Source organism: Herpailurus yagouaroundi, unplaced genomic scaffold, assembly GCF_014898765.1.
Source record: "Herpailurus yagouaroundi ecotype Mexico unplaced genomic scaffold, PumYag 194, whole genome shotgun sequence".
Classification (NCBI taxonomy): Eukaryota; Metazoa; Chordata; class Mammalia; order Carnivora; family Felidae; genus Herpailurus; species Herpailurus yagouaroundi.
The window spans coordinates 4,318,533-4,343,645 of NW_024412425.1; the positions used below are offsets into that span (position 1 = coordinate 4,318,533).

General features: G+C 54.6%; 1 protein-coding gene and 1 long non-coding RNA gene across 14 annotated transcripts; one reads left to right on the forward strand and one right to left on the reverse strand.

Annotated features, from left to right (window-relative positions):
• The first annotated feature begins 316 nt into the window (after window positions 1–316).
• Window positions 317–15,172, forward strand: DMKN (dermokine). 13 transcript variants are annotated; one of them, XM_040446111.1, is made up of 22 exons: window positions 430–941; window positions 1,199–1,414; window positions 1,539–1,598; window positions 1,893–1,943; window positions 2,125–2,271; window positions 2,953–3,009; window positions 3,378–3,443; window positions 3,702–3,752; window positions 5,297–5,344; window positions 5,977–6,030; window positions 6,994–7,038; window positions 7,186–7,233; window positions 7,436–7,483; window positions 9,947–10,003; window positions 10,298–10,345; window positions 12,191–12,238; window positions 12,355–12,396; window positions 12,737–12,805; window positions 14,214–14,237; window positions 14,346–14,393; window positions 14,696–14,732; window positions 14,840–15,172. In XM_040446111.1, exons 1-20 carry the CDS (start codon window positions 564–566, stop codon window positions 14,391–14,393), a joined length of 1,605 nt encoding a protein of 534 aa, XP_040302045.1. In that variant the 5' UTR covers window positions 430–563; the 3' UTR covers window positions 14,696–14,732; window positions 14,840–15,172. The 13 variants fall into 13 exon arrangements, 12 of the variants coding, with proteins under 12 accessions (XP_040302051.1, XP_040302049.1, XP_040302050.1 ...); XM_040446117.1 differs by lacking the exon at window positions 14,214–14,237 and having other exon boundaries at window positions 317–941; XR_005781645.1 differs by lacking the exons at window positions 14,696–14,732; window positions 14,840–15,172 and adding an exon at window positions 14,508–14,667 and having other exon boundaries at window positions 318–941; window positions 14,346–14,472.
• Window positions 8,402–10,607, reverse strand: LOC121011567 (uncharacterized). Its single transcript, XR_005781646.1, has 2 exons — window positions 10,280–10,607; window positions 8,402–9,690 (listed from the first exon to the last, which is right to left on the reverse strand). It is a non-coding gene; the product is annotated as an uncharacterized LOC121011567 (long non-coding RNA).
• Window positions 15,173–25,113: the final 9,941 nt, after the last annotated feature.

The following is a 25,113-nucleotide window of genomic DNA, read 5'->3' on the forward strand; positions in this document are numbered from 1 at the left end:
CTAGTGGGTCCCGCCCCACTGGGTTCCTACGCTGGCCTCCCTGGTTGGGTCCTGCCTGTGGTTCCTCTCTCCTAAGTCCCCTCCATCCCACCACCTCTAGGAGACACCAACCACCTGTCTCCTCGGATGCCCCCATCCCCACCCTGCGCCCCAAATTCCTAAGGTTGGGAAATCGGAACACTTTTGCACCTGCCTCATCCCATGTCTCCCTCCCTCCCTGATGCTTGGGCTCCCTCTCTGTTTCAACACAGATTCTCGGACTCACAATTACAGCTCATTACCCTATCGGTGGCTGGCCCTGAGTCACGAGGGAGGGACACAGGGCTGCCCAGCCCTGCCACCTTCTCCCAAGCTGCAGTATAAGGAGTAGAGGCAGGGAGGAGGACTCTGGGAAGGCAGGGGAGTCTGGGAAAGGAGAGAGAAGGCTGCACACCTAGAGGGAGGGAGAAGTCCGAAGGAAGAAGAGAACAGAGGAGGCCACGCAGCGGGGAGGAGGAGACAGGGCAGAGAGAAATAAACTCGGGTGGGCAGAAGGCAGGAGGGAGAGAAGGAGCGAGGCGGAGATGAGGTTGCAGGGCTCCCTGGCCTGCCTCCTGCTGGCCCTGTGCCTGGGCGGCGGCGGGGCCGGCCCGTTGCCGAAAGAAGGGGAGGGTGCGGGAGCAGGTGTCGAGGAGGCCGTGGGACACGGGATGGGAGACGCCATTGGAAAGGGGGTGGGAGATGCCATCAGCCAAGGAGTCGAAGAGGCTGCTGGCAAAGGGGCCGGAGGGACCGCCGACTCTGCAAGCAGGGGGGCCACGAGCCGTGGCGTGGAGGAGGCAGCCCGCGTCCTTGGGAACCCTGGGGGTGAGGCAGGCAGGCAGGCTGAGAACATCATTCGCCGCGGAGGAGATGCGGTTCACAGCTCCTGGCAGGGCGTGCCTGGCGGCAACGGTGCTTGGGTGAGTAGCGGGAAGCTGGGTGTGGAAATGGGAGGCCGTGGGCCCCCGGGTTGAGAGTCTTGGAGTGGGTTGGAAGGGTGACCCACGGGAAGGAAGGTCTCTTACTTGTGGCTGTCTGCGGTGGTTTCCCTCCACGTGATGCGGCCTTCCTCTGCCGCCTTGGGGTCTCCGTCCCCCTGCCTCGGCCTTCGTCCCGCCCTCCCCTGTCACCAGGCGGATGGTCACGCACACTAAGTGTGGGCACGTTGCTCTTGCAGGGAACCAATGGCCAACCTCCATCTGGAGGCCATGGCATCTTTGGCTCCCAGGGTGGCTTTGGAGGCCACAGCCAGGGCAACCCTGGAGGCCCGGGGACTCCTTGGGGCCAGGGATACCCCGGAGGTTCAGATGGCAGCTTCGGAACCCACTCTCAGGGAGGCGCCTGGGGCCAAGGAGCCAATGGAGGATCTTTGAACTTGGGGCCCAACGCTCAGGTACGGTAACCACCCCAGCCCTGATGCGCGCCACCTCCCGCCCTTCGAGCCCAGGGTCCCCACGCCTCCCTCATCTGTCGGTCAGTCCCCATCAGTCCCCCGCTCAGCCTGCCCCTCTCCGCAGGGGACCGTGGTCCAGCCCGGGTACGGCTCAGTGAGAGGCAGCAGCAACTCACACACAGAGGTGAGGGGACGGGTGTGGGCAAAGCAGAGGGTGTTCGGGTGTGTGAGACAGAAAGGAGGCGAATTGAAGAGGAAAGAAAGAAGGATTGGGGCGGGGTGGGGGGAGCTGACTGAGGGACAAGGCAGCTTGGACAGGGAAGAGATGGGCCGGGCCAGGTGACCAGGAGGAGGAGAGGGGAGTGGGACGGGGCGTGGGGGAGAAACACGTGGGGAAAGGGGCCAAGCCACAGGAAGCGGGAGAGCCCGGCCTCGAGGGCAGGGGCTCTGACTGAGGTCTGGAAACTCTCCCCTGCAGTGCACCAACCCCCCGCCGTCCGGCTCAGGAGGAAGCTCTGGCAACTCCGGGGTAAGGGGACAGGCGACTGGGTGGCTGGGGGCATTTTGCACAGCGGACGATGGAGTCTCTGCTCCCCTGAGACCATGCAGGGAATGTGCCCGAGCAAGAGGGGGAGGGCGAGGGGGAGGGGAGCAAATGATCCTGATGTTCTCGGCTCTGGTTCTCACTCTGGTCTCTTCCTGTCCCTCAGGGAAGCGGTGGCAGCAGCGGTGGCAGCGGCGGTGGCAGCAGCGGTGGCAGCAGCGGTGGCAGCGGCGGTGGCAGCGGTGGTGGCAGCGGCGGTGGCAACGGTGGCAGCAGCGGTGGCAACGGTGGCAGCAATTATGGGCCCAGCTGGGTGAGTCCTGCTCCCCCTTGAAGGCGGAGGTGCAGCCCGGACCCCGGCGGTCCCTGCGGAGGAGACAGCCTCCAAGGTCTTCCCGAACGCTTGCATCGCTGTGGCCCCGTCCTGGGCCCCTCGGCCCCTGCACCCCACCTTCCCGGCCCCAGCAGGCGGGGTTCCTTACACACACCCCCTAGGTCCCCACAAGGGGTGCCCTGCCTGCTGCCAGCTCACGGGGCTCCCGTGTCTTCCGCTCCACGCGGGTGGGGTGCCCTCCCTCCCGTCTCACCCACTGCTGTGCCAGTGTCCACTGGGCAGATCTGACAAGAGACGGGGGTGGCAGACGGAAGGAGAGGGGTGGACACGGGAAAACAGGACACCTGCTTGGGAAGCTCCCCGGGGAACAGGGGCAAGCCTGTCGCACACGTGGAGAGAGGACATTTATGGAGCTGTGGCGTAGATGACACTGATACATACGGGACACGTGGGGCCCCTACAAAAGGGGTGAGGGGCCAAGAGGGGACCGCGGGCTCAGCGTGGGCTCTCCCACGGAGGGGTCTGCCGTGGGGAGCACCATCGGCTTCCTTAGATATCTGGGAAAGGTGTCAGGCCACAAGAGGGAGGTGACTAGGACGAGCCAGGCCACGTAAACTGCTGTAATTTACTGCTCCTTGTACTACCTGCTTCCCCATCTAGGACCGTCCCTTAGAAAATTCTAGGAATTTTGATCAAAGCAGCTACTCAGGCTCCCAGGTAATTACGGATCTAGGGGTCCCTTCCCCTTTCCAGGTTCCAGGAGAGGGGGGTGAGGAGGAGAGTCAGGAGGACAGTCAGGAGCCCCTGGGTGCCAGGGTCAAGGCTCTTCACTTCTGGCCTGTGGGGTGGGGGAGGGAAGAGGAGACAAGAGCTCGGAATCCCCAAACTGGCCCACATTTCCAAATACACCTGGCCACACGGACCTTTGTGCCCCGAATAACTTCCCTCGGTGACTGGCTAGCTAAGGACAGGAAGAGATGGAGGTTGGGGACAGGGGAGTAAAGAGAATCCTAACACCCTGGAAACGATCTGGTTCTGGCTGAGGGCCTCGGAGACCCTGCATGGACTCTTGCTTTCCCTCGTAGGGACACAGTTCTGGCTCTTCCTCGGGTAGCAGTGGCGGCGGAAGCGGTGGTGGAAATAAACCCGAGGTGAGTGTCCGCTGCGCGCACACCTGCACAGATCTCCCTCCTTTCCCCGGATGGGAGGGAAAACGGGGGGTGCCGAGGCCCCTCGCATGACGGGAGAGTTGGGAGAGCGACGGCCAGAGCTGAGAGGGGGTGCGCTGCTGGGGGCGGGTGTGGGCTAGCCTTGGCGGTAACATGCTGCAGTTTGGGGGCTGGGGTTGGTTTGCAGGTGGCAAGAGAGAGAAAGCCTTCTCTCTCTCTCTCTCTCTCTCTCTCTCTCAGTGTGACAACCCAGGGAATGAAGTCCGCGTGTCTGGAGGATCTGGGGGTCAGGTAAGAGCCAAACTTGGGACTGTGCCCACCCCTGCTCAGCCCCAACTCCGTCTGTGGGGAAGAAACCGAATCTCCAAAATAATAATGAATGGCAAATCCCCACGTGGTGTGCCTCACTTCATACCATGGATGGGGCGGTGAAAAATCACATAGAAACCAGTCCTTTTAGAAACGTCATCATTTCAAATGACCTACACCCACCTGGCCAACAAAGAGTCCCGTGACCTCTTTGACAGCGTTGGAAACCGTGTGTCGAAAGCGTGCGCTTCCCTCCTGGTTATTCTGGAAATCTGGGCTTTCTGTCAGCACCTGCAGCACTGACAAGACGAAGTGTGACGCTAAGGTCCCCACCAATCACCTACGGTTCTTGTGAAAATGCAGGTTCTGAGTCAGCAGGCCTGGGGTGGGGCTGAGATTCTGGTTTCTATCAGGTTCTGGGCAAAGCAGATGGGGCTCGACCGTGGCTGGTGCGAGCGCGGCCGACCATCGGGGAGAAGGCTCCCTGAATAACAGGCTCTTCGGATATTAGAGATACTAACCTCGATGGGTAGACAGGGGTCAGAAAAGCTCCCAGCCTGTACTTCTGTCTCTAGTTTTTTATGTAGCAAAGTCTTAAATATGTAGTCAAACATATCAGTCTTTTCTTCTATGGTTTCTGCTCTTGAGAACACAAAGGCTTTTCTTTTCTTCTAGAACTACTTCTATAATTTCATTGTTTCTATTTAACTCTTTAATCCATCTGGACTTGACTTTGCTGTATACAATCTAGTCCAGTTCCTCAGATCAGCTGGACTTAACCCACACTTTGGATCAGAGCGGTGTGCTCTCTTATGAGGGGAAAATCAGATAAAAACAGAAGGGAGGGAACCAGTGAGGTGTAACTGTCCCCCTTACGCCCCCCGAATACTGAACTGGTGTTCCCAGCTGTGTGCACTGAATTATTTCTACCACCGATGTAAAAATGCTGCTTGTAAATACCTTCATATTTTGGGAGAGCTTCTGCAGGGGTTGTACTTTTTTTTTTTTTTAAGTCGATTTATTTATTTTGAGGGAGAAAGTGTGAGTGGGGGAGGGGAGAGAGACGCAGAGCATAGGTGGGGGAAGGGCAGAGAGAGAGGGAGACACAGAATCTGAAGCGGGCTCCGGGCTCTGAGCTGTCAGCACAGGGCCCGATGAGGGGCTCGAACCCGTGAACCATGAGATCATGGCCTGAACTGAAGTCAGATGCTTAACCGACTGAGCCACCCAGGCGCCTAGGGAGCTCTACTTGGTTAAACGGGCTCATCTGTGCTGGGCACTGCTTTCTTTATGGCACATGACTATCTACCAGTACAGGTCCTCCCTTGCTGCCTGTCTTTTCCAGTGTTTTCTCACCTATTCTTAGACACTTACTCTCCCAGATGAATTCCAAGAATATTTTGACATGTTCCAAAAGAGAATCCCATGAGCGTTTATAGAAGAATTGTATTAAATCGGCACCAACATTTGCAGGGATGGACCCAAGATCTAAAACAATGACCTGTGTTTCGTGTCTCATCCTTCAGGGCTTCCAAGGAGGACAGGGAGGGCCCGGCAGCTCTGGTGACATCAGGGTAAGGAGACGACAGGCCTTGAGAGTAGAGACTGGTGGCAGGAGGACGGCATGGTGATCACCTCTGCAGTAGTGATACCAACAGGGCAGATAGTCTCACGTCGCAGCCCAGTCTTGGCCTTGGCCCTGGGAATTCATCTTAGTCCCGAGGAGTGGGGGTCTGGAGGCACCTACCTCTCAGGAGGAGACAAGCCAGGCTACTTCCGGGCCTCCTCGGCTAGTGTCACCCTTCTGACCAAAGCAAAACATCAGCCCAGACTGGGCCCTGCAGTTTGAATCACTTTAGTCCAATGGTCTGGCTGGCTTCCACCTCAAAACCAGAGGATAACTCAGATACTTTGATGGCAAGGACCCTTCCTGGTGGATTTTGGGCAGTTTGCAGACATGAACAGAAAGAGGTGGTTATGTCACCTGTAAGTATTGTAAGTGTGCAATAGCCCGGTCGACAAGAAGTTGAGGCAAGATTTTCCAGGGAAGACGGAGCCGCCCGGGGAGAAGAGCCTCTCTGGGGGTCCCGGGAAATCTCCAGTCCCCTGATTCAGGAGACCCTTGCCCACATTCTGCTCTCCTGCCCTCTCGTCCCGCATCTTCCCTGCTTCCCCACCGACTCTTCTCCATTTTCTGTCTCCCCAGGAAATAAGCAAAGAAGGCAGTCACCTCGTTGGGGGCTCCCAAGGCAATTATCAGGTGAGCAGGGACAGCTTTCCGAGAAGGGATGGTGGGGGGTGGGGACAGAGTGCTAAGGGACCGGGAAAAGAAATAGAAGCATCAGTGTCTTCTCGCTGCTACTCTGAGTCTGTGGCGGGTAACTGTCAGGAGACCAGATGGGGGTCTGGGATCCCTGTCTCCTCCATTCATTCATTCTCTCCTTCCTTTGAATGGCCGTCAGAGCCACGTTATCACTGTGAAGGGAAGGATAGCCGGAAGTAACAGAGGGGTCAAGGGGCTGTATTTGGGAACCATACTTAAGAAGGCAGTGTTGACAAGTGGAAAGGCAGTGAATTTTGAGGTAGTGGTTGGGGGTTCAAATGACAGCTGTATCACCTGTCATCTGTGCATCTTCAGACCGGTCAGTTGACCTCTCTGAGCCTGGGACTCCTTTTGGGTCAAATGGGGCCAGCAAAGCGAGCAAACTTGCTATCCCCCCCCCCCCCCCACACTGCCTGAGTTACTGCAGAACTTTGTGTGACCACTAAGGTGGTTCAGAATCTGGACCCTGGAGGCCAACAAGGAGACAGATCCTGAGGCAAGCTGCTGACGGCTCTGACTTTAGTTTCCTTATCTGTACGGTGGAGACATCTCCACGCAGGAACGCGGCAGGTTAAGGCACCGTGCTAGGCGCCTGGTGGATCACACGTCACATACCAGCAGTGTTTTGGGGGCAGGCTATGTGGGGGTGGAGGTGGGGGTGGCGGGCAGAGTCCGAGTATGAATATGATTCAAGGGACTGGGCAGGGTTATTCTAGGAAGTGGCAAATAGTCCAGGAAGGGGGGCTTCCTAGCTGCTGTGTGAAAAAGAAGAGAAGGTGGCTTTACAGAGAGTACACAGAGCTTGAGCCAAGGCAGAGGTGGTGAGCCAGGAGCAGGTGGCCAGGTGGCACGCGTGACCGGAGGCACAGGCTTTGAAAATCAGTCCCCCTTCCTACCCAGTGGCAAGGGTCCGGTGGTGAAGCTGTCAGTGGGATCAATACCTTGGTGAGTGGAGGCATCACCCCACCTTGGGTCCGGACCGTGGTGTCAGGCGACCCACGGGTCCCCTCCCGAGCCCCAGAGCGCCTGCCCCCTGCCTCTGGCTCACAAGCCGGCTTCCCACTCTCATCCCATTTCTCCCCGATGCCTTAGAACTCTCAGACATCTCCTGGGCTCTTCAACTTCGACACTTTCTGGAAGGTGAGTTCGGCCAGGTGGCTCTGCTCACTCTGTTGGCAAGGCAAACCCCTGTCCCTCTGCCCCGCAGGCTGAGGTCCTCTTCCCATAACCAACCGCCGTCAGTGGTGGACCTTGACCTCTCCTGCCCGGAGGCCCTGAGCCGATTGCACTATGACCCAATTTGCCATTTTCCTTTTTTTTTTTTTTTTCTTTTCCTCTGCAGAATTTTAAATCCAAGCTGGGTTTCATTAACTGGGATGCCATAAACAAGGTAAGGGCTGGAAGGCTATGCCATTCCGATCCCCAGGGGAGAGGGGACTGGAGAAGAGGTGTGGGGACCTGGGGAGATGACGGTGGCCACTAAGAGGGCGTTTTGTCCAGTGCTTAAAAAGAGGGACAGGAATGACGAGGAAGGACAGAGGGGTGGGCTGGGAGTCGGGGATGAGGGAGTGCCTCTTTCGGGTCTCAAGCAGAGGGAAGCTTGAGCTTCTCTGAAGCTCAGTTTCCCCTTCGAGACCTGGAAGGTTAAGGGGAGCGCGAAGAGGACTAGTCCTCGGGAAACCGGAGAGGCCGCAGAGGCCGGGTAGGCGGCGGACTGCACCTTAGTCGGGAGGACAGGGAGGGAGGACCGCCGGCTGAGAGAGGAGGGAGTGTGTACCAGGTGCCTGCTAGGGGCCAGGCGTGCTGGGCTCCGGGCCCGCGTGATCTTAGGAGGCGCTTGGGGCCCTGAACCCCCTTCTGCTTCCTCCCTGCCCACGCCTTCCACGTTCAGGGGACCCCCTGGCAGGTTGATTTGACACCCGAATAGCAGAGGCAGATAAACAACCCACACAAATACCAAAGGCAGAATTTGCAAATGACGGTCGAGCCGGTGTGCTTTGTTTGATCCACTTTTTTTTTTTTTTAAATTAAATGTTTATTTCGAGAGAGAGAGTGCTCGCGTGCGCGCGCGTGAGAGCGTGAGCGGGGCAAGAGCAGAGAGAGAGGGAGAGGGAGAATCCCAAGCAGGCTCCACACTCAGCATGGAGCCCAATGTGGGGCTGGATCTCACCAACCATGAGATCATGACCTGAGCCAAAATCAAGAGTCGGACGCTTAGCCGACTGAGCCACCCAGGTGCCCGGTGATCTGTTCTTTTTTTTTTTTTTTTAATTTTTTTTTTCAACATTTATTTATTTTTGGGACAGAGTTTTTTTTTTTTTAAAGCATTATGAACTAGTTGCCAAAGTTTAAAAACTGAGAGATTTTACAAAATGACTTGGAATTCCGGCTTCTCTTGAAAAATGTGGCAACGCGGGGCCCCTCTTTCCTCGAGCTCCCAGAGACAAGAGCTGAGTGGCCACTGCTTGTATGGGGGGGGGTGAGTAGGAGGGGCTTGTTCTTCAGGAGCCACAGGCCCTCTGCCTGTCACAGTCTCCGAGTTCCTGACCTGTAACACAACAGAAACAAGGCGAGGGCCCCTAACCTCTAAAACTGGCAGGGGAACCGAGGTGGCGGTGGCGGTAGGCAGGGAGGTGAGGACAGAGCCCCGCCCTCAGCAAGTCCAAGTCTGCCCCCTGGGGAATAAGGTGGGACAGTGAAAGACACAGGAGGCAGAAGGTCCCAGCGGCAGCGCGGTTCCGGTTTGGATGAACCGCAGGAGCAAATGGACTGTTTCTGTTTTATAGAGAAACAGCCCCCCCCCCCCACCAACCCCCAACCCCTCTCACAGGGAACTTAGGCCCAGAGGCACATGCTCATACTTCCCCGGGGCCTGGAAGGCAGTCGACATTCTTGCACATCTAGGGGGCCGGTAAAAGGAGAGCGCTCACAGTTAGGCAGGATCCATCTGGGGCGGCTTCCCCAGGAGCAGGTCTAGGAAGAAGGGCAGGACAGAGATGGGCAGAGAAGAGAACAGAGAGCCCATCTCCTTCACAAGGAGGGCCAGACTGACCAGTGACCAGGAGAATACACGTAACAGTTCTTGGCACGTAGGAGGTTTTCAAGCCCAACGGGAATATCCAGATTTGACTGGATGACAGCCGTGGGCAAAAAGATCCCTGCGGGTTTCAGCAGCGGAGGCCCGATCCACCCCTGACTTGGCCCACTACGGCCTGATTCCTATTCCTTTGAGCTCCCTCTTAGAACTTATTTCTCTGCCCAGGACCAGAGGAGCTTTCGCACCCCGTGACCTCCAGACAAGGAGCTACCAGATGGATGGGAGCCCCCCTCCCATCCCTTCTTAAAACATCGCTATCCCACCGTTAATCTCAACCCTTACCCTCGAAATAAACCTTAGCTGCCCCACATTCCTGGTCTCTGCTCCTTTCTTACGTCTCCACTGTTGTCCCCCAGGGTGCGGGAGGGGGGGTGTCTGGAAGGATCAGAGTGCAGCTCTCAGCTTTGGGAAATGGGCTGGAGGCGGAAGGGAAGGTAAAAAGGCGGGAAGTTCTGGGGACAGACAGGTCCTGGTCCTGAGGTCCTGAGTTCTGGCAGAGGCTGGGGGAACAGGGATAGTCAAGAGCACGCGGTTTGCGCCTGGGGAGGGGAGCTGGTTAGTGGCGCCCGAGAGCTAGCCTTTCTCTCCCTCTGCTTCCGAAAGCCATTTTCTGGTGTCCCTGAAGACACCCGGCTTCCCTCAAACCTTAGTCACGATGAAATTCTGAAGACCGAGCAGCGGTGGCAGCGGGAACAGGGGCCTAGGTGAGCAGGGGGCCGGGCTCCGTGCTAACCTGCACCCGCCTTTCCTCTACAGGGCCAAGTCCCGTCCCCCAGCACGCGGGCCCTCCTCTACTTCAGCCGGCTCTGGGAGGTAGGAGACCTCTCACTTTTCAAAGAACTGGGGATCCTGGTCATCTGTCCCTGTTGCCACCTCCCTCCAGCTCCAGCCCTCTGTCACAAAATTCACCCTCTTTTCACTTTTGAGATAGTAATCTCACCCAAATCCCAGAAGCGCCACCACCCTCAAACTCCCCTGTGCTTATTTTCATCTAACCCCCGAACCACACCCAGGCTCCAAAACCCATTCCTGCACATCACCCCCCAACTTCCCACCGAGCTGCAGCACCCCCGGCTGAGGCCCACTCACCTCTTCTCCTCCCCCCAGGATTTCAAACACAACACCCCTTTCCTGAACTGGAAAGCAATTATCGAGGTAAGGGTGGCAGAACCTTTGGGGTCGGGTGCTCAGCTCTGGGGACGCGGGATCTAGGCCCCGGGCAGCGACGTGTAGACTCGGTCCCTGTTGTTCACCCTCCCCGCTGACGGAGGGTGCCTCCCTCCCTTCCCACTCTCCTCCCTTTCTGCAACGCTGAGTGGGGGTGGGTTGGGAGGGAGAAGCTGTGAGTCACTGGAGAAGGAGTAGGGTGGGCGGTCCTCGCGCCGATAAAAGCTGAGGCCCAGGGCTGGGGCCTCCACAGGCCCAGGAACATGAAGCCAGCCACTGTCTCTGCTCTGCTGCTTTTCCTGCTGGGTGTGGCCTGGCTCAGGGGGAGCCACAGCTGGGTGGGTACTGCAGGGTGAGCAGGTGGCGGGGACACGAGGTGGGGAAGAGGCAAGGGCCTGGAGCTGGGGTCAACTCTCTTCACTGGAAAGGGGGCTTTAGGGAGGAAAGCTGAAAGAAAACAGGGGGCACAGGGGGAGAAGGTCAGGTCATGGTCAAGTGCAAGCAGGTGCAGTGGGTCTGAATATCTGGGTTCTGGGAAGGATGGGCAGGACCTCTGGGTCCTGCAGGAGGCCATACCTTGATTCTGTATGGCCGAGAGCCTTTGGGCACTGAGGCAAAGGTGCACTCACTCATGCACGTGGGCCAGGCAAGTGAGGCTGGGCAGACAGGGCCATGCGAGGGGGGAGGTCAAAGCCCTTCTGCTGTGTACAGCCATGCGCTCAGGGATGGCCAGTGTGCCATGCCATTGGATGGAAATCTGAATTTTATTTTAATTTATTTGTATTTTTTTTTTTTATTTTAGAGAGAGAGAGTGAGAGCAGGGCAGAGGGGCAGAGAGAGAGAGAGAGAGAGAGAGAGATCCTTAGGCCCCAGGCTCAACACAGAGCCCAACGAAGGGCTCAATTCCACGACCCTGGGATCATGACCTGAGCCACAATCAGGGGTCTGACACTCAACTGACTGAGCCACCCAGGCGTCCCGGAAATCTGATTGCTAGTCGTTCACAATTAATTTAATTTAAAAATGCAGACCAAGCAAAAACTTTCTTCAGGCCTATGGTCAAGCAGTTTGTGACCTCAATGTTGGGGCTAAGAGTGGGGCGAAAAATCAACGGGAGTCAGGTGAGAGGAGGAACATCCTAACCCTGTGTGGGGGCAGGTGAGAGTGGGGGCTCCAGGTGGAGAAGGGATGGTCGCAGAAACCGATCTCCTCTCCTCCTGCTGAGAATTCTCCTCTCGCCTTGACTGTGGAGGGGAGACGGCCGCGCACCTGTGTCTCACCTGGCTTCACGGGCTTCCTTGTGTTTCTCCCCTTTCTCTCTGGCCCAGAGCTAATCTAATCACCCCGCTTTGCCTCCATGTGCTGAGGGTAAGAGCCCGTCCTTCCAGGAGCCCTGTGGGAACAGCGTTTGTGAACAGGGATTGCGGGGCCCAAGGAAGGAGCAGGGCTTGGTGTTGGCAGAACGTGGGCTGGGCTGAGGTGCGCGCCTGCCCCAAGGAAGCCTGTGGGGGCACCGCTCGTTTGCCATCAGCCCTGCTCAGTCCCGGGCCAGTCTGCCTCAGCCCCAGCTGCACGGTGGGGGTGGTGCTGCCTCGCTCCCCCACACTCAGTGTGGAAACCTGTCCTGTATCTATTGGGGCCATCAGTTTCCTCCGGGCTCCCTGCCTTCTCTGTAGGTAGCGCTGATCACGGACCACGGACAGGGGTGCGGTGGGGTGGGCGGGGGCGGGTGCTTCGGCACGAGGGCCGAGCCTGGGCAGCAGGCTCGACTTTGGCAGGGCCGGAAGGACCGTGGACGAGGACACCCTAACTGTGGCTCCCTCTCCCTTCCAGGGCGCCGATGCGTCATCGCTCCAGAAGAGGTCGGGCGGCGCCGGTCAGGTGAGTCCGCCCTTTTACCTGCCTTCGACGGCCCTTGGTCCCTCTCGGTCTTGTTCTCAGCGCTGGCCAATCTGAAACCCTCTCTCCTTCACACCCCCATTCTGTCGTTTTCTCAGTCTGGCACGGGATGGCAAGAGGTGGCGGCCGTAACTTCTAAGGTAAGACATCCGTCACTGGACCGCTGGGTTCAGGCCTCACTTATTTCCTTGGTGTCCTGCCCTCATCTCCTAAGCGACACTTGAGGAGCTGGGAGAGGTACTGGGAAGGAGGAGGCAGGGCCATTCGGGAGACGACCGCAAAGTGAGGTGAGGCTGCGGGCTCTGGCTGGCCCCGAGGAGATTCTATAGAAAAGAACGCATGACACAAGGAGGCAGGGGCTCGGGGACAGCTCTGGCCCAGGCAGGGAGGTGGGGTGTTTATTCCACAGCAAAATGCCCTCCCCCCTCTCTCGCCCCCCGCCCCCGCCCTCCTCCCCACTCTCTGGTTTTCTTTCCACAGCACAACTATAACCAGCAGGCACACCCTACTCCTTCTGGTGGGCAGTACTCAGCCAAGATCCCCTCTAAGGTAAGGCTCCCAAGTGCCCCGTTTCCTCACTGGGGTGGCTGCCAGGTTTAGCTGAGGCCGAATCCTGTTTGTTTTGAAAGTCTTGTCTGCGAGGAGACTCGGGCTCCCTGAGAGCACTTTGGAAGCCACGGGTGCGAAGAACACGGAATCTTCCACGGAACATTCGGTGTTCTTCACACGCACCCCCTCGGAAAAGGTTACAAGGTGGCAGTGGCTGCATTGCAGGCGGAGGAGAAAACTGGGAATGAATATCCTCTCAAAGAGGGATATAAAAGTCACATGACACACAGGAAAAGGAGCAGCCTTTGCTTTTTTGTTTTTAACGTTTATTTATTTTTGAGAGAGATAGAGTGTGAGCAGGGGAGGGGCAGAGAGGGAGGGAGACACAGAGTCCGAAGCAGGCTCCGGGCTCCGAGCTGTCAGCACAGAGCCCGACGCGGGGCTCGAACCCACAGACCGTGAGATCGTGACCTGAGCCGAAGTCGGACGCTTAATTGACTGAGCCTCCCAGGAGCCCCAGCAGCCTTTGCTTTTAGTGTCTGTTTCCTCCACCTCTTTAACTGCTGATTTCGTGGAGGGTGGGGGGAGAGGAAGGCACACCAGCACTTGGGCGGGTTGGGGGCGGGGGGCTTGCCCAGAAACCTTTGGCTGGTGGGAAAATTAATGCTTCATTCCACAAAACAAGTAATAGGAAACAAACCCTGAGAAGGGGCCCCTGGATGGCTCAGTCTGTTAAGCGTCTGACTTGGTTTCAGCTCAGGTCATGATCTCAGTTTGTGAGTTCGAGCCCCACCTCGGGCTCTGTGCTGACAGTGTGGAGCCTACTTGGGATTCTCTCACGCACTCTCTCTCTCTCTCAAAATAGATAAATAAACTTAAAAAATTAACAAAAAAACAACCCTGAGAATTTTGTTTCATTCAGTTACAAGGAAAGCCATCTTACAGACTCAGTAAAGGAATGTGCTAAGTACTAATTAGGCTGGTGAAAAAAAAACAGGCCCTATTCCCCTCCATCTCTCAGAATGAGGAAGCCCCTGCCCTCAGGGCCGGGACTTCTACTGAGAGATCAGAAGTCACCTACTGACTGGAAGCAGGTGACAGAGCAGCCATCGCTGCCCATGGGTGCCCACTCGCCAATTTCTACCCGCCCAGCGGCAGGGGGCACCCACCTTTCAGTCTGCCTGGCCGGCGTGTGCTCATCTTGGGTCAGATGTGCGCAAGCTGATGAGTCTGCTTTGAAAAAAAAGTCCGTGGGCTGAACGTCCACAGTCAGACCCAAGGACCTTTGCCAAGATCTTGGTCTGAGCCCTCCCCTGCCCTGGGGTCCCTCCTGAGCCCTGAGGACGAGGCCGAGGACACGGAGGGCCCTGTGGTGCCCCCATCATCTCCTCTGATCTTCTCTTTACAGGGGGTAGCCACGCCTTCTTCTTCGGTGAGTACCAAGGCGGGGAAAACGTGGCTCTTGAGACAAAGGGTCTGAGGCCAGAGGGTGTGCAGGAGACAGGGTGACGTCCACTCAGACGTTCTCCTTGTCCCGCAGGCTTCCCGGGTGCAGCCTGGCCTGCTGCGGTGGGTGAAGTTCTGGTAGGTGAGTATCCGAGCAAGCCGCACAAGCCACGGTCACCCCGGGGGTGCACTGAGGTCCCGGCATCTGCTTTGTTTTGCGTGGAAGCTCCACGGGCACTGAGGAGGAGCCCCTCGCGTGGCCTGTGGAGGAAGACTCATAAGGAAACGACAGAGGACACTCGGGAGCACCCTCTGAGTGCCGAGTGCGGGCCTGACAGGAGGAGAGGTTGAGGAAGGGTCTGGGGTGACAGGTGCGGAGGAAGTGAGTCGCCAGGGCGGAGGTGGTACGAGATGACCTGGGCAGAACCACAAAATCTGTTTCAGGGAGGAGCAAGAGCGAGGGGACCCGCAGGCGAGACAGGTGGGACGCCGCGAGATTTCGGGAGCACCGAGACTGGATGAAGGGACACCTGGTTTCAGCAGATTCCGGAGTAGCCACGGGCTACCGTTCGCTCTTTTCTTTTTTAGAAGATTATTTCCAGTCATGACCGAGGCCCCGAAAAACGTCAGTCTTCGAGGAGCCCGACCGGGCCGCGTCCCTAGCTCTCCCCTCCCTGTGTCAGGCTTGGTCTAGGTGCTGACACCTGTTTTTTCCAGGTTGGGGACCAAGTCTGTCTGTCCCTTGTATCTTGCAACCGCACTGTGGGGTCTCCGTGACCAGCAACTTCATCAGATAAACCCGCCACTTTTCTTCACCTACTCCGTTTTGTGACCTGAAGTCAGTGTGACAGTTCTTCAGAAGAAGCTTCTTCTCCTCCTGAGTTTCTTTATGGAAATAAAACCCGAATCTTGTTTCCCTAAGATTTCTCACACTGTATTCTTTAATGTTGTGCTGGTGGCCGGGACCAGGGAGGATGGAAGTGATTTAGGGGTAGATAACGTGGCTTCCCGCCGACAGTGGCATACCAAATGGGGGGGTGGGGTGGGGCTACTGACAAGCAGTAGCTAGCTGATACCACCGTGCCTCAGTTTCTCCATCTGAAAAAAATCATCTTTGCCCAGTCTGCGTCCGAATGCTGTGCCCCTGAAGGTGAGGAACTCACAGGTGTTTTGCTAGCCTGAAAAGGCAACACAGAAGCGATTCACATCAGGAGGTGGGGGTAAAGAGCTTTTCAAGAGAGGAGGCCAGTCCCAGAGGGTCAGGAAGGGGGCAAGAATAGGGGCCAGGGGCCTAGCAGAGCATATGCCTCATAAACACAAGGCCTTGTCTGCCTTGTAAGCACACTGAGGTATGGATGAGGTCGTGTGCTTAGGAAGTTGTGGGCAGGAGGCTCATACCCAGTGCTTTAGCTCTGTGTCTCTGGGAGGCAGAGGGGGTGGTGGAAACTTCCACTGCATTAACGTACCAAGGAAACAGGCAGAGGTCCTTGGTGCAGGTGGAGGCCAGGCTTATCACAAGCCTAAGAGCTCTGCAGACACGGCCGGAGAGTCTGTACGCAGAGTCTCTGAGCCAAAGTCTCATCCAGGCTGTAGAATGTGCCCCAATTAGGGAGTCCCCACCAATCATCTCCCACATTCCTGCAGGGACCCAGGAAGTAAAAGAAGGACAGGAAGCTCCCTGCCAGCCTCGGTGACACCCCCCTCCCCCACGCACCGCCACCTCCAAGATCCCAAGTTCCCTGAGTGCATGGTCCGACTGCCTCGGTTATTGTTTCGCCCCCGCACTGACCACAGGGCCTGGCACAGGCGAGGCCTCAAATAGTTGATGAATAAATAAAAGAAACCTGGCCCAAAATGGACCTGGGGAACCTGTCTTGATCAAAGCCATCTGGCTGGGAGAAAGACGAGGACTATTCCTATTTTCACGTTTGTCCTGATTTGGGGGCTACTGCTTTATACAGACATACCTCATCTGATCGCGCTTGGTGGCTATTACATTTTTTACAACTTGAAGGTTCGCGGCAACCCCACCTCAAGCGAGTCTATTGGCGCCACTTTTTCCGATAGCATTTGCTCACACTGTGTCTCTGCATTACATTTTGGTAATGCTCGAAATATTTCAAACTTCTTCATTATTCTTATTATATTTGTTTCGGCGGTCTGTGATCGCTATGTTTGACGTTACTGCTGTAATATTGTGGGGCAGGTACCATTGGCGTCACCCCTATAAGACGGCAAACTTAAGCCGTAAATGTCGTGCGTGTACCCCACTGACGGCCGTTCCCCTGTCTCTCTCCCCTCCTTGGGCCTCTCTCTTCCCTGAGACACAACAATATTGAAATTAGGCCAATTAATAACCCCACACGGGCCCCTGAGTGTCCTAGTGAAAGGAAGAGTCACGCGTCTCTCACTTGAAATCGAAAGCTGGAAATGATTCAGCCTAGCGAGGAAGGTAAAAGCCAAGACAGGCTCTTACGCCAGTTGGCCATTTGTGAACGCGAAACAAACGTTCTTGAAGGAAACGAAAAGTGCTACTTTAGTGAGGATGTGAACAAGAAAGCAGACAGCCTTGTTGCTGATGTGGAGAAAGCTGGAGTGGTCTGGACAGATGATCAAACCAGCCACGGCCTTCCCTTAAGCCAAAGCCTCATTCAGAGCATTCTCTTCAATTCTGTGAAGGCTGAGAGAGGTGGGGAAGATGCGGAATAGTTTGAAGCTGGCAGGGGTTGGCGCATGAACTTTAAGGAAAGAAACCTTGACACACAAGTGCAAGGTGAAGCAGCACGTGCTGATGTAGAAGCTGCAGCACATTCTCCAGAAGGTCTAGCTAAGATCATTCATGAACGTGGGTACACTTAACACATTTTCAGTGTAGGTGAAACAGCCTTCTCTTGGAAGGAGATGCCATCTAGGGCTTCCTGGGCTGGAGAGAGGTCAATGCCTGGCTTGAAAGCTTCAAAGGACAGGCTGACTCTCTTACTGGGGGCGAACGCAGCTGGCGACTTTATGTCGAAGCCACTGCTCATTGACCATTCTGAAAATCCTGGGGCCCGTGAGAATTCTCCTCCATCTACTCTGCCTGTGCTCCGTAGAGGGAACAAGGCAGGATGGCAGCATGTCTGTTTACGACATGGTTTACTGAATACTTTAGGCCCAGTGCTGAGACCTACCGCTCAGAAAAAAAAAAGATTCCTTTCAAAGTATTACTGCTCACTGACAATTCACCTGATCACCCAGGAGCTCTGATGGGATGTGTAATGAGATTCATGAGGTTTTCATGTCTGCCAACACAATATCCCTTCTGCAGCCCATGGATCAAGGAGTAATTCTGACTTTCGAGTAATATTATTTAAGAAATACATTTTGTAAGACTATAGTTGCCATAGATCATGGATCCTCTGATGGATCTGGGAAAAATACATTGAGAACCTTTTGGAAGAGATTCATCATTCCAGATGCCATTAAGACCATTCGTGATTTGGGGTGCCTGGGTGGCTCAGTCGGTTAAGTGTCCGACTTCAACTCAGGTCATGATCTCACAGTCTGTGGGTTTGAGCCCCGTGTCGGGCTCTGTGCTGACAGCTCGGAACCTGGAGCCTGCTTCTGATTCTGTGTCTCCCTCCCTCTCTCTCTCTGCCCCTCCCCCACTCGCATACGCTCTCTCTCTCTCTCTCAAAAATAAATAAACATTAAAAAAAAGACTTTTTTAAAATGCTAGTTCCTCGAGGGGTGCTTGGGTGGCTCCATCGGTTGAGCGTCCGACTTCGGCTCAGGCCATGATCTCACAGTCTGTGAGTTCAAGCCCCATGTCAGGCTCTGTGCTGACAGCTCAGAGACTGGAGCCTGCTTCAGTTTCTGTGTCTCCCTCTCTCTCTGACTCTCCCCTGTTTATGCTCTGTCTCTCTCTGTCTCAAAAATAAATAAATATTAAAAAAAATTTTTTTAAGAACATTGGTGATTCAAGGGAAGAGTTCAAAATAGCAACATGAACAGGATTTTCGACTTCCAACCATCGTGGATGACTTTGAGGGGCTCAAGATTCCAGTGGAGGAAGTAATAGTGGATGTGGTGGAAACAGCAAGGAGTAGAGGCTGGAGACAGGACCCCGTTGCTGCAATGCCATGACCACACCGAAGGGATGAGGAGGTGCTTCTTAGGAATAAGCAAAGACAGCAGATTCTTGGGGCACCTGGGTGGCTTGGTCAGTTAAGCGTCCGACTCTTGATCTCGCGGTTTGTGGGATTGAGCCCCTGGTCGGGCTCTGTTCTTATAGTTCAGAGCCTGCTTGGGATTCTCTCTCCCCCTCTGCACGCTCTCTCTCAAAATAAATAAATAAACTCATAAAAAAAAAAGAAAGAAAGCAGTTTCTTGAGATGAAGTCTACTCTTGGTGAAGATGCTGTGAACATGGTTGAAATGACAACAAAGGATTTAGAATATTTCATACTCAGCTGATAAAGCAGCGGCAGGGTTTGAGAAGACGGCCTCCAATTCTGAAAGAAGTCCTACTGTGGGTAAAATGCTAGCAAACAGCATCACGTGCTACAGAGAAATCGTTCATGAAAGGAAGGATCAATGAATGCAGAAAACTTCAGTGTTGTCTTAAGAAATTGCCACAAAAGGGGCACCTGGGTGGCTCAGTCAGTTAGGCATCCGACGTCGGCTCAGGTCATGATCTCGCGGTCCGTGAGTTCGAGCCCTGCATCGGGCTCTGTGCTGACAGCTCGGAGCCTGGAGCCTGTTTCGGATTCTGTGTCTCCCTCTCTCTCTGCCCCTCCCTCATTCATGTGGTCTCTCCCTGTCTCAAAAATAAATAAACGTTTAAAAAAAAAAAAGAAATTGCCACAATCATCCCAACCTTCAGCAACCACCCCCGTGGACATGGAGGCGACACCCTCCAACAGCAAAAAGATTATACCTTGTCAAAAGCTCAGATGATGGTTAGCATTTTTTAACAATAAAGTATTTTTAAAAAGTTTTTAAAAACATTTTTTTATTAAATTTTTTTTAACGTTTTTATTTATTTTTGAGACAGAGAGAGACAGAGCATGAATGGGGGAGGGGCAGAGAGAGAAGGAGACACAGAATCGGAAGCAGGCTCCAGGCTCCGAGCCATCAGCCCAGAGCCCGACGCGGGGCTCGAACTCACGGACCGTGAGATTGTGACCTGAGCCGAAGTTGGATGCCTAACTGACTGAGCCACCCAGGCACCCCAATTTAAAAACATTTTTAATTTATTTTTGAGAGAGAGAGAGAGAGCGAGTGGGGGAGGGGGAGAGAGAGAGAGGAAGAGAGAATCTGAAGCAGATTTAGGCTCTGAGCTGTTTTTAGCCCAGAGCCCGAGGCGGGGCTTGAACTCACAAACTGTGAGATCATAACCTGAGCCGAGGTCAGATGCTTAACTGACTGGGCCACCCAGGAGCCCCAGCATAAAGTTTTTTTTTTTTTTTTTTAATTAAGACATGTACATTGTTTTTTAAAGGCATAATGCTATTGCACACCTAATAGACTATAGTATAGTGTAAACATAATGTTTACGTGCACCGGGAAACCAAACAATTCCTCGGACTCACTTTATCGAACTGTTTGCTTTAGTGCCTGATCTGGAACCCAACCTGCAATGTCTCCAAGGTGTGGATTTCAGCTCCGTAGGGAGGGACTTGCAGTACCTCGTGGAAGCCACAGGGAGGCGAACCCAGCTCTCCCAGCGCAGTCGCTCAATTTGGCTGACCGACAGGCGGCTTCCTGGAGTGAGGGTGATGGATGGAAAGAGCTGAAACTCCGGTCTCCTGGAGCCAGCCCCTGAGGGATTGAGGGAGAAGCCGAGGTGGTCAACATGGTTCTAGACTCTCGGGGTGTTCCTGGTCCAAGGCCTGCTGAGAACAGCCCTTTAAAGTGTCAGGGCGCCTGGGTGGCTCAGTTAAGCGTCCAACTCTTGATTTTAGCTCAGGTCATGATCTCACAGTTCGTGGGATTGAGCCAAACGTCGGGCTCTGTGTGGATAGTGTGGAACCTGCTTGGGATTCTCTGTGTCCCTCTCTCTCTCCCCCTCCCCTGCGCTCTCTCTCAAAATAAATAAACTTAAAAAAAAAAAAAGCATTTAAAGTGCCACTGGAAGGAGGCAAAGGCCCTCTAACGTAAAGGACTAAGGGGTGCGTGGGTGGCTCAGTAGGTTAAACGTATCTAATAAAAGGGCAGATCTTTCTCCTTCCTGGGCCTTTGCAGTAGCTCCTTTTTAAAATTTTTAAAAAATGTTTATTAAAAAAATTTTTAATGTTTTACTTATTTTTGAGAAAGACACACACAGTGAGAGCAGGGGAGGGGCAGAGACAGGGAGACAGAGAATCTGAAGCAGGCTCCAGGCTCTGCGCTGTCAGCATAGAGCCGGAAGCGGGGCTCAAACTCACGAACCAAACCGAGAGATCGTGACCTGAGCCAAAGTTAGACGCTTAACCTACCGAGCCACCGAGGCACCCCAAATGTTTATTTATTTTTGAGACACACACACACACACACACACACACACACACACAGAGACAGAGCACACGCGGGGGAGGAACGGAGAGAGAGGAGACACAGAATCTGAAGCAGGCTCCAGGCTCTGCGCTGTCAGCATAGAGCTGGACGCGGGGCTTAAACTCACGAACTGAACCGAGAGATCATGACCTGAGCCGAAGTCAGACGCTTAACCGACTGAGCCACCCAGGCACCCCAAATGTTTATTTATTTTTGAGAGAGAGAGAGAGAGAGAGACAGAGACAGAGAGAGACAGAGACAGAAACAGAGCACATGCGGGGGAGGAACGGAGAGAGAGGAGACACAGAATCTGAAGCAGTCTCCAGGCTCCAAGGCATCAGCACAGAGCCTGAAGAGGGGCTCGAATTCACGAACCGTGACATCATGACCTGAGCCAAAGTCAGATGCTTAACCGACTGAGCCACCCAGGCGCCCCTGAAAGTAACTTCTTGACATAGCCCTTGACTTTCATTTTTTTCCCCTAAAACCCATTCTCCCATGACAACCAGGAAGGATCCAGGCTCAGAATCCTCCACAAGTTTTTTTCAGTAGCCCTAGAATGAAATCCCAACTCCTCACCATGGCTCGGGGTGATCTGGCTCTGGCCTCCCTCTCCCCTGTCAACCCGGACTGGCTGGAGAAGCTGGCGGGGAATACCTGTCCCTGGAGCTCAAGATCTTCGGAAGACTGGAGCCTTAACTGCTTTCGGTCTACATTCAAACGCCCTCCCGTAGCCAGCTGAACCAAGGACACCTACCCCAAGCGCTATCACATCACCCCTGTTGTGTTTTCCTCCCGGAACCTGTCACTCTCTGAAGTTATCTTGTTTCCTAATCTTTTTTTAATTAGATTATGATCCATCCACAGATCATGACACGTTCCACAGGACAGGTATCTATCTATCTTATCCATCTTGAATTCCCAGCGCTGAGGCCCAAAGTGGCTGCTCAGTAAGTATTCGCCAACTACAGAATGGAAGGAGGGATCAGAATTAAGTGGGATCAATCCAGGAAGTCTTCCTGGGAGAAGCTTAATAAGCAAAGGGTACATAGGGACAAAAGGTGGGCGGCAAAGGAAGAAACCAGACCTGCTGGGCAACGTGGCTGCTTCGTTGGGTGTGATAGTAACACTGGTAGAGGCACCGGAGAGGAAGGGATGGGGATGTCCTGAATTCTGCCTCCCATTACCCCACACCCCGACCCCCTTTCTCTTCAAAGATTCTAGGCTTTTCACCTGGGTGTTCACCAAGGTCCCAAGGGCCCAGTGTGCATCCCTTCAAATCCCGTATTCCCTCTCGGAACCTAGGAGGCTGGCTCCCAGCCCCTAGGTGTGTCTGTAATGTAGCAATCAGGGCTGGGCCTCGCCTCCTACCCACACTCAAGTTCTGGCAGATTCGGGTGGGGTGGGGGAAGGCCTGTGGGAAAACAGGGGTTTACTGGTATTCTCAGAGAAGGAGCTAGAAGCTCAGCTGGACTTGGAGATGGGTTGACACAGAGCCCATGTGACTGACTCTGCCTGATGCCATTAACCCTACGCGACGCATCCAAAGCGACGCTGAAATCCGGCGACTCTTCTGCCGCCCGTTACCCAAACCGCCAGGACGGTGAGGATCCCCGTCCCTCCCTTCTCCCACTTGCCCAACCGTCGGACACTGGGCACTCGCGGGGAACACAAACCCACTGAGGCAGTATAGGGACACTAGATTCTAAAGCTAGCGCTTATGGCATAAATCACGTTAAGGTCAAAATTGTCCTTGAAGATCCAGCAGGAAGGTACCAGATGGAAGCAAAGCAGCCCAGCCAGCCAGGATTGTTTTGGCTGTGCACACTGTGCTCGGAGGCATGACACAAAAGTACCTGACTGTAAACACGGAACTGTAAAGCCACAACTAGAACTAACAGGTGGTCTGTGAATAGACGCTCGGGGTGGCCTGGGGGGCTCAGTCGGTTGAGCGTCTGCCTTCGGCTCGGGTCATGATCTCGTGGTTCGTGAGTGTGAGCCCCACCTCAGGCTCTGTGCGGACGGCCTGTCAGTGCACAGCCCACTTAGGATCTTCTGTCCCCCTCTCTCCACCCCTCCCCCCACTTGTACTCTCCCCAGTATTAGTCAATATTAGAAAAAAAAAGGCACACTTGGTAAGGCAAAGTCTCCTACTACAAGAGGCACCTGGAGTCTGAGGGCAGTCGTAGGTTCATTTTGGGGCATATGCTTGTTGAGGGTCATTAATCTCTTTTTAAAATTTGATATATATATTTTAATGTTTATTTGTTTATGAGAGAGAGAGAGCATTAACAGGGGAGGGGCAGAGAGAGGGAGACGAAGAATCCGAAGCAGGCTCCAGGCTCTGAGCTGTCAGCACAGAGCCCGAGCAGGGTTTGAACTCACGGACCACGAGATCATGACCTGAGCCGAAGTCAGACGCTTAACCGACTGAGCCACCGAGGCTCCCCAAGGGCCACTCGTCTCTTAATTTTCTGTCTCCATTTTGTCAACGGTGTTGACAGGTTAACTCACTGAAATTAATGCACGTATGCTTGGAGCTGCTCTCTATGGCTGTGCCGGCTGCATGCCGCCAAAGGACACCTGGGGCACTGACGGGGGTTACGTGCAACCTGCCCCCCAACTTTCTAAACGGGTCTAACTCATGCCAGGTGCCACGTGGGCTGGCCGGGGCCCCCCGTAGGACACTACTCCACAGTCCGGCAAAGGGGCGGTACGGGGCAGGCCCTGGAATCCTGGGGTTCTCATGCTGGCCTCGCCAGGCACCGGCCGTGTGACCGGGGCTAAGTTACTTAACCTCTACGTGCTGCGGTGCCCCTGCCTGTAGAACGTGGATAATTATAGTACCTGCCTCACAGAATCACCGTGCTGTTTCAACGAGCTCATTCATTTGGAGCACTTAGCACCACCCGGCCTGCCGTCCCACAAGACATCCGCACGTTGGCTAACATTATTAGCAGCATTAGCATGAGGTGGGGAGGAGAACATCGGCAAGCCAACTTGTTACAAAAGAAGTCTAGAGCCAAACGGGTGATGTGTTTGGATCCTCTGCTGCTTTGGATCTGCGGGGCAGAAGTGTTCCTCCATTAGCTGGGCCTACCCGGGGGTGGGTTACACGGTATCAGTTCCTCTTTGTGCGCCCTTCATTCCCTCCGTCCCTGGAGTTCGTTCACCCTATGCTGACCCAATGGTGGCTAATAAGCTCCTTCAGTCACTGTTATTTAATTAGTAAGAATTCATTACACATAAAAACCTGTGTCCTCCAGAAAACCTTTTGGGAGGTGCTCCACCCACCCCAGTCACTTTCTCACTTGTCCCCTCCAGCAGCCACTGCCACCTGGTCACCCGTGCTCAGTGAGCATTCCTCAAGCTCTGTCTCTTCAGGTGGCTCTGCAAAGGGGGATGTGCTATTATAAAAACAGAGGAGAGGCATCTGGGTGGCTCAGTCCGTTGGGCATCCGACTTTGGCTCAGGTTACGATCTCATGGTCTGTGAGTTCGAGTCCCGCGTCGGGCTCCGTGCTGATAGCTGGGAGCCTGGAGCCTGCTTCGGATTCTGTGTCTCCCTCTCTCGCTGCCCCCTCCCCCTCTCACACTCTGTCTCCCTCTCCCTCTCAAAAATAATCAAACATTAAAAGAAACAACAAACAGAGGAGGCTTCCTGAGGCTACAGAGGGGCCAAGATTGGGGTGTGGGGGGGCAGCATGGGAACTGAACCGAAGCGCCAGCTTCTGGGGTTCCTAAAGATCGTTTGTGAGTGCCATCTAGCCCCTCTACCCCAGGCCTGCCATCCATGCACACGGCACCAGGTTAGGGTGAAGAGGCTTGCTCTTAAATAAGGTCTTGCTACGGTCAGGCTATGTCCCGACACCTCCCCATTACACCAGGAACTGGCTGGGCCACCTGAACCTCACAGTAGAGAAGGTGGCTTGATTAGGATATTTTGTCACTTAGAGGCGATGCAGCTGCCGAGCTAGGGAGCGGGGCAGGGGGGTGGGGTGAGCCCACTGAAATGGAGAAGGCACTCAAAGTTCAGGATCTAGCTCTTATCCTCGAGTCTCTGAGGTCTTTAAGACCTGCTTTGTGTTTTTGTGTTGTTTTCTTTCCCCCTGTGTTCTCTATTCTTTGTTTTCTTAGCTCAAGACAGTCATGTCTCTGAAGACCCAAGAATTCGAGATGGGCAGCTGGATGACGGATAAAGGAGGAAAGCGTACTTGGTGGAAGGATGCCTGATCCCTAACATATCCAATCTAACAGGTGCTGGCTCCGCCCGCACCCTGTGGAAGGCACGGCGGAGGGCCGTCTAAGGGTGATTGAGATAGAGTTCTCGGAACTCATGACCTGAGAG